At 53.6% G+C, this 8,292-nt stretch overlaps 1 protein-coding gene across 1 annotated transcript; it reads left to right on the top strand.

The window, feature by feature from the left end:
• Positions 1 to 6,131: 6,131 nt before the first annotated feature.
• Positions 6,132 to 8,292, top strand: CITED4 (Cbp/p300 interacting transactivator with Glu/Asp rich carboxy-terminal domain 4). Its single transcript, XM_050326248.1, has one exon. It carries the CDS (start codon positions 6,414 to 6,416, stop codon positions 7,026 to 7,028), a length of 615 nt encoding a protein of 204 aa, XP_050182205.1. The 5' UTR covers positions 6,132 to 6,413; the 3' UTR covers positions 7,029 to 8,292.

Here is an 8,292-nt window from a genome sequence, read left to right as displayed (position 1 = left end):
GAGAGAGCCAGGATGCTGAGCAGGACCTCGCCGAGTGCCCACCCTGCTCTGCAGGACATCAGCAAGGACAGCCCAGACCCCACTGCCCCTCCTGCTCCCTGCCAACGTCCTGGCCCCAGCCCACAAGGACATCCAGGGAAGCAGGAGGCGGTGCTGGGCTCGCTCTGGCCACTGTGCCCAAGAGCAGGAACCAGGAGCAGCAGCGGAGCAGGAAGCAGGCCCAGAGGAAAGCAAACAAGAGCAAACACTTGAGGAAGCTCGTGTCTCATTCATGCGTGTCTCAGCCAAAGTCCAAAGCAGGAGGTGCTTGCAAAGGACACTGGAAAAATTCCAGTGATGTTATCTGCCCCCACAAAGCAAGATTAGCCCAGAGGAAAAAAAAAAAAAGAAGTTGTTTACAAGCAGGACAAGCCAAGCTCCAGGCATGGGGGTCAACTGCGCCTGTTGCTCCGGAGGAAGCACCAACCCCTCCATGCTCTGGCCTCAATCACCTTTGCACCCTTCAGTGGCCTCTGGCAGGTGAGATGCTGCCAAAGGGCACGTGGGCCACATGGCTACCTGTGGGCACAGGAAGCCGTGCAGCCCACAGGGTGGGTGCGAGGAGCTTGCACACCCACCAGCTGCACACTTGGCAGGTTCCCACAGAGCTGAAAGGGGGCACAGCCTTCCCTTCCTTGGCATCTTTACTCCCAAATCCCAGCAGGGTTAATGACAAGCCCAGTTTCCCCAAAGCTGGCCACCAGCTGCAGATCAGTCCCTGCATCCAGCAGGGCCATCAGGGCCCTTGGCCCCCTCCCATGGGCTGTTTGACACCTCCTGCCTTTTAGGAAGTGCTTCCATCTAAATGCAGATGAGGAATCACCATGCCCTCCTGGGCTTGTTGCTTTTCCTCCTTAATCTTTGGGGTTGTTTTAATCTTAAGGAAAAATCTTTCCTGCTGCACACCCAGAGAATTGGTCTCAGTGACAGCCACACTCACCCCACCTGTCTCCTCAGCACCTATCAAGGAAGCTTGGCACTGGCACGAGCCTGTCCCTGCCTCACATGTGCTGAGGGAAGGTACAACACCATGACTCCAGGCAAAGTCCTTCCCTGTAGATCACCTGTGGGGTGACATCTCCACAGACCCATCACCAGGCCAGCAGTGTCTGGGGCACCTTCCCAGGGGACACTGCTCTGTCCTGCTGTCAGCAGCCCCCCAGGAGCTCAGAGCCACCCCACCTCCCTGCTGGGCCACACTGGCACCCTCAGCCCTAATCACACCACAGATTTTTCACATCCTGCCCAGTGAATGGTGCTTGTCACCTCAGTTGTCCACAGCAGACCCATCTGAGGACAAGAAATGGGTTTGGTAACAGGTGTCTAAAATAATTTGCTGTTGGCCAGTCCTCTTTGTCAGGACATCCGTAAGTGTAAATCTGCATCAAGAAGCTCAATATTTAATTTAACTTATAAGTCTTGGCTTGTTAACATACTTGTTTAAAGCCAAACTGGAGAAACTCCATTGGAATTTGCTCCTGCCTCAGTATTTATAGCACCATGGCCTCTGCTGGACTTCTCAGCTTCAGAGTCGAAGTTTGCAAACCACTCTGATCACCCTTAAATAAAAAAATGAAAGTGCATTGCATCCCTTCTCATCTCCTGGTTGCCAATAAATGAGTCTGCTGGGAAAGCATTAGTTGTGCAGCAGAGACTCCCTAAGATCCTTTCAGGTCTGGTATAGGGACCTCCAGCAGCTGATGGTGAATATTTGATTAAAATGGATGTCCCAACATAGTCAAACATTAGGCAGGAAAACTTTCAAGCCCTTGGCAGTGCAGGGAGAGGCAGCAGACACGTGCCCTCAGCCAGGCCTGGAGGGAATCAGACCGTGGCAACCCTTCCACCAGAAAGGGAAGAGCAGGCACTGTGGGGTGGGCAGGGTGGGCTCTGGGCCACTCCAGCGCAGTCTGTTGAGCCACCCTGTGCCTGGTTCCTGGCCACTCTTTCTCCCCAGGAGCCTGAACCACCAGGGAGGAGCTGACTGTGGGCTGGTGAGCTCCTGGAGCAGCTGCAGCCCCTCTCCACCACCACCTTCCTCGGGGAGCCCTCCTGCTCTTCCTTTTCCAAGTACCCAAAATGTAGGCACCACCTCTGCATGATGGGGACTGATCAAATGAGGACAGAAAGCTGATGGAGAAAAAGGCAGGTGGGAGCTGATTGCTGCCACAAATGACTGCCTGGTGTTTAACAGCTGATCCTCCTGAGGACTGAGTACCACTGGTATTTTCCACCCTTCAGTGAACAGTGGTGCTTCAGTGATCCAGATCTTGACTCGTCCAACCCAAGATCTTCCCAAATGCCACAGTCCACCAGCTGCTGGGCCCATGGGAGTTACTGCAAGCCATCAGCATGCAAGAGGAGCAGCTCCCCTGGAGCCTGGCATCTCCTGGAAAAACAATACTTCAGGAATGCTTTGTGATGCAGTTGAGAGCTGCAGGGAGTTTAAACTGATGTGGAGGTGAGTTATGCACATGAGCCCACAGTGAGACCCAGGTACAGCAATGTCAGACAGTGATCCTTGATGGATCTTAGTCCAGGTCACACCTCTATAGATTTCCAGCCTCTCTTTGTGCATTTCTACTCTCTGTGTTTCTCCTTTAGTGCACATGGGGGTTGCAGAAGGGGTTCTGCTGGGCATCTGTCCTTCAAAGCCAAGCTTCTCCCTTAACCTGGTATTTCAAATTGCTTTAGCATTTATCTGCACACCTCAATTGCTTTGAAACTTGCAGGAGCTCTGTAGGGCCAAGCACGGAGTGAGCATCCAGGAGTCTTTGAATCATGGGGGGCCTCAGATCCTTCAGTTTACACCCAAATTAATATCTCACATTGCTACTCAAATTCTATGATCTCTATGCAAAGGTCCCTCACACCCCACAGCAGTGAGTGAGTTGTAAACTGAAATGCATAATGAGAACCATTTGGTCATAGGTAATTCCCCAAAAAATCCTCAACCCACTCTCCATGAATCAGTACCTCTTGCATTCTACAAAGTTTTTTTTAAAAAATGTTCTTTTCTTTTTCCTCCCCCCAGAACTAAGGATCTCAGAGTCATGGGGAAAAAAAGAGATCTTGGACTGAGATCAGCAACTGGAATTAGCAAGAATCAGTTCTGATACACGGAAAACCTTGCAAGACAAAAATCTTCACATCTCTGCTTACAAAAAGCACGTGCCTGTGCCACCTCTCATTCCTGGGGGATTTGGGGACAGGATTTTACCACCAGAATACCACTGGAGTGGTGCAGTCGATGTGTGATGGTCAGGGATCGAGTGTGAGGAGGGCACATGTCATGTGAACAAAGTCACACGTAACACAGAGCAGTGCAAGGTCTGCAATGTGCTGCTGGTCAGATCCCTGCACTGCTGCCCACCCACATGGATTGACCCGGGGTGCTGCCACATCCCCAGTCGTGCCAAGCCAAACTGGTGCCACTGGGGCTACAATCTTTTGCGTTTATCTAATTCCCAACGTGGGTAATCCACCCCTGATAATGTAGGGCTGATGACACCAGCACAGCCAGCCTGGGGAAGTCCCATGTCAGGAAGCTGTGAATGACACACTGCTGGGGTGACTTCAGCCAGGGCTGACTGACCAACGGCCCCAGGGCTGGATCTGGCAGTTTATCTGCTTTCCCAGAAAGGCCAGTGTGTCTGTGGGCTGATGACACATGGCAGGGCAGAGGGGAGAGACACAAACCTGGGGTTAGATGGGTGACACACAGTGCCTGTAAATACAGCTGCAGCGGTTTGGGTCTTCAATCCCCAAGACCTCAGCAGGACAAGGACCCACTGCTTGTTCTGGGCCAAAAAGACCAGTGAAAAGAGGTGCTACCAGAACTGGTCAGCCCTTTCCCAGCTCTGCCCCCAGCCACTGGCTGGACAGTGTGAAATGCAGCAGGCCAGTCTACACTGATCCCTGTAAAATAAAATATTACTGGTTCAAGAACAGGAGCCCTTGCAACACAGAGCACAGGAAGATGGAACACACATGGCAAACGTGGGGGCTGTGATCTGTGGCCCCTCTGCCCACTGCAGTGCCTCCCATCCTCCTACCCCCCTGTCCCCTCTCAAACACCCCAGGTTATGCAGGCGAAATATCTAGGGACAATGGCACAAGCTGGATGAGAGAGCTGATCCCAGCCAGTACAGCTCTATTTCTGGTCAAACTATTTTCAGACTGGATGAGTTGCTGATCTGGCTTACCCTTCCCAAAGGAGATGGGGCATGAGTGAGGGCAGAGATAGAGTGGACCTTCACACTTGTGTTCAGCAAGAGTGCTCTCTCATCTGATAATTTGTTTCCAAAATGAGGGGCCATTTACCACCTTTAGGGTCTTCTGTAATGCAAATGGCTGTGGGCAGCCTTTTCCCACCTGTTACTCCTGTCCAAGAATTTCTGCTCCTGACCAGGTCTTGCAGGACACACCACACCTCTTCTGCAAGTGAGAGATGTTTTCATGGCTGGATGACTCTGAAAAGAAGAGGGCAGACACTCCCTCGTATGCAAAACAAACTGCATTTGTTCCTCTCCTGGGTGTGCATCTGCATGTGAACTCGCAGGCAGGCAGGTATATGTCTATGAGCATGTGTTTATTAGCACTAAAAATGCTTTTGTCAAAATCTCTGGAGTTAAAAAACAATCATTACGTAATTACATCAAACAATTAACCAACTGATTCATCAGCTAGAGGCTCACCAATAACACCTGAAACCCATCCCAGCCACTTAACAAGGCAGAAGGTGGCACAAACAAATGCGACTCCCAAAATGTCCTGGAGGTTTATGGCCCTGTGCTCTGTCAAGTAAGAGAAGACACTTTCCATTCCTGCTGGCCTCTGGAAGCTAAAGGCTCCTGGTCATCATCTGCTCTGAGCTGCTGGTTTACAGTGTTTTGATACAGAGATATTCCCTATAAGTAACCCTTCAGGTCAGTACTGTGGCTCAGCATTCACCCAAGGTGCCCGTGCTGCCTGACTTAGTCTCTTCATGGTAGTATAAACTTAGACCCCATCTCTCAAGTTCTACAAATCTGAGAGGTACCTTGAGTCAACAAAAAACCCCTTGGGCATCCTTTGAAACCCTTTGTCGGTATTTCCTTCTGCTCACCAGGGTCCATGAGCACCATGGACATGCAGAACACCTAAAACTCCACAAAACAACCTGCTCCAAGCCTCCAGAAAAGGTCTGTCTGGCATTACCAGCCATGGTCTGTAATGCTGGTTAAGGGCTGCCTGGGAGAGGACAAAGACAGAATGAAGTTGGAGAAGCAAGTTCAACTTTGTCATCCCCCGCCTTCTAAGCAGATAATCATGCAATACCAATATTTTTTTAAAAGAAGTCTCTGGATTTCTTCAAAACACAAAGGGGAAGATCACCACTGTTCTTTCATACATTACTCGAACACACCAGGTCCTGTAGAGAGCCCCAGTGCTGCCATAGTCTAAGCACATAGTAAGATAATTTGGCTGGTACAGTTCAGTGGGTGGGCATGTGGCTTGCACTGGGACCCCACGAGCCAAAGCTGATCTCAGAGGTGCAAAAGACACTGTTACAAACAGTTATAGCAAACCTCTGTGCGTGACAGTCCCCAGGTGTGTGTGGAAGGTTGGTGCATCCTTGCTAGGAAGGTGCTGCTGGCCGAGTAACCAACCACGCAGCTGATGACCCCAACCACCCTCGGCCCCGGGAGCACCTGACAAAGGTGCGTCCGTAAGCGTGGACAGGGAGCTCAGCACAAGCTCCTCGACGGGACCTGAGGCGCAGCCGCTGTGTGAGCGGGTACAGAGGCTTGGGCAGAGCGACACTGAGGTGAGGGGGAAGGCGCGGGAGGGGCGTCTCTCTCCCTCCAGGGAGCCGATGCCGTGCCGTTTGCGGTACGGGAGGCACGAAGCGGCGGGGCTGCGATGCCGGGCAGGGCCGTGCAGGGAACAGCCGCTCCGTGCGGGCCGTCGGGGCCGCGGCTCGGCCGCTCCTCCCGCGGGGCCGGCCCGCTCTCCGCGCTCCAATGGGCGCCGGGGCCGCCCCGCGCCCGCCCCGCCCGCAGCTCTATAAGTGCGGGAGCGCCGCGGCTGCTCCGGGCCAGGCGAGCCGAGCCCAGCAGAGCCCAGCGGAGCCAGCGGCGCTGCCGGAGCCCCGGACCGGTGCGTACCGTGCGGGCACTGCCCGGGGCCGCGCCGAGGGTCCCCGCGCTCCCCGGCCCGCGGAGCTTTCCCCGCCGGGCTCCCGCGGAGGGAGCGGAGCGGTGCCTTCCCCCCGGGCGGAGGTGGGGGCTCTCCGGGATCTCCCGTCGGAGCCGGCTCGGCGGGAGCGGGACGCGGTGTCGTCCCCGGGAGCTGCGCCCGGAGCCGCTGTCGCCTCGCCGGGACCCGGAGCCATGGCCGAGCACATGATGATGCCCATGAGCCACGGGGGCACCGGCCTGCAGAGCTACCGCATGGGGGTGAGCGGGCTGCAGGGACCCCCGCAGCACGGGCAGCATGTGCTGAGGACGCTGCCCGCCGCCGCTCAGATGATGCCCTACGGGGGGGCCGGCATGGACGGGGCGATGAGGCCGAGACCCGGCCTGGGGGGACAGATGGGCCACCACCAGATGCAGAACGCGATGATGTTCAGTGGGCCGAGCCAGCAGCAGCAGTACATGGGGCCGGTGGGCACCCAGCAGCTCATGGCCAGCATGCACCTACAAAAACTCAACACGCAGTACCAGGGCCACCCGCTGGCCATGAGCAACGGGCCCATGGGAGCCGGTGCCCAGCAGTACAGAGTGGGGCCAGGCCAGCACCCGGGCATGCAGCACATGCCCTCACCAGCGCTGACGTTGAATGTTATGGACACTGATCTCATAGATGAGGAGGTCTTGACATCCCTTGTCCTGGAACTGGGGTTGGACCGGATTCAGGAGCTGCCGGAGTTATTCTTGGGACAGAACGAGTTCGACTTCATTTCAGACTTTGTTAGCAAACAGCAACCCAGTGCCATCAGCTGCTGAGGGGCTTTGAGCTCCTCCTTGTGTCTTGGTGGTTTTGAGTTTGTTTCTAAATTTTTTTCTTCACCTGCCATCCTCCTCCCTTCCCCTGCCTAGCCCTGTCCTGGATTCCTGCCCTCCCCAAAGGGACAATCATCGGACACTGGCTTGCAATGGATTGCTTTTCTCTTCTGTGTGGTTTTTCTGTGTGGAGAAAGGAACTTTGCTAGGTTCTGATCTTCCTGGAGAAGGGGGGTATGCACCCTAAACAGAGAGCAGATCAAGAGCTCCTGCTGTAGAACTGCCTCTAAACGGCATTAACAGGATTTCTGGCTTAAGTAGAAATAATGGACTTATGACTTTCCACAGCTAGGCTTGGAGCACAAGAAGTGATGGGCAGCTGGCAGCCCTGTTGGGAGCTGGATTTTCTCAAGGATTCTGTGGTGCCAGTGGAGGTGAAGGATCCCAAGAGAGGATTGTCTCCCTGGTGCATGGTTTGAAGCAGTTTCCCCTTGCAAACATGGGTGGGGTTAGCTATTTGTTGGGACGTTTTACTGTGGCAGTAAATAGGTCTTCAGTCGTGTCTGTTCAGCTCGGGAAGGAGCACTTCCCCTCAGCAGGCTTTTTCTAACTCGGCAAAATAAAGTATGCCTTGGGGAAGGGTGTGTGTATGTGCCTAATGTTCATCTCCGTGGAACTTCAGATCTCCAACCTGTACTGCTAATCAAGTGTAAAATTTACCGAGTGTTTGAGGTTGATTCAGGCATGAGACTTAAAGCTGCAGTCTGGCTCCACTTTTTTCCACCTCTGAAACCAAATAAAGACCATATAACTGTATACTCCAGTTCTAATCTTATTTATTTTCCTATGATTATTTATTTGCAAGGGCTCCTTTTGTTATTTGGCTTTGGGACTGCTGGGAAAGATGCCTGGAGAGTACTGCAGCTTTAAGATGCTGGCTTCGGGAAAAACAAGCCTGGGATAGTTTTCAAGCTGCTCTGCAGAATAGTCAATTCAACCCGAGATCGTTATGCTGAACGCACAGGACTGTAAATCCAACACCTTTCTGAATGTGATAAAGATGACTCGATTTCCAGTTCCCCTGCTGGGAGAAGGTGAGATGTAGAAGCCGGCGGGGTTCGGTTTCCTGCGCTGTCTCCCGTGTCCAGGCGCTGGGGAAGCTCCCGTGAATTCTGGTTGCTGCTGCCCCCTGGTGCTGCCGGCCTGGCAGCTGGCACTCGGCGGGGCGGAATGTACAGATGGATTTGAGAATAAAAGCTGAAATATC

The sequence above is a fragment of the Myiozetetes cayanensis genome, unplaced genomic scaffold (assembly GCF_022539395.1).
Source record: "Myiozetetes cayanensis isolate MyiCay16 unplaced genomic scaffold, myiCay2020 scf31, whole genome shotgun sequence".
Classification (NCBI taxonomy): Eukaryota; Metazoa; Chordata; class Aves; order Passeriformes; family Tyrannidae; genus Myiozetetes; species Myiozetetes cayanensis.
Note: the sequence above shows the minus strand (reverse complement) of the source record. Positions and strands in the feature narration are given on the sequence as shown.

What these genes read in the sequence shown, in the direction of transcription:
- CITED4 (XM_050326248.1), top strand. Translation starts at nt 6,414, where the DNA reads ATGGCCGAGCACATGATGATGCCCATGAGCCACGGGGGCACCGGCCTG.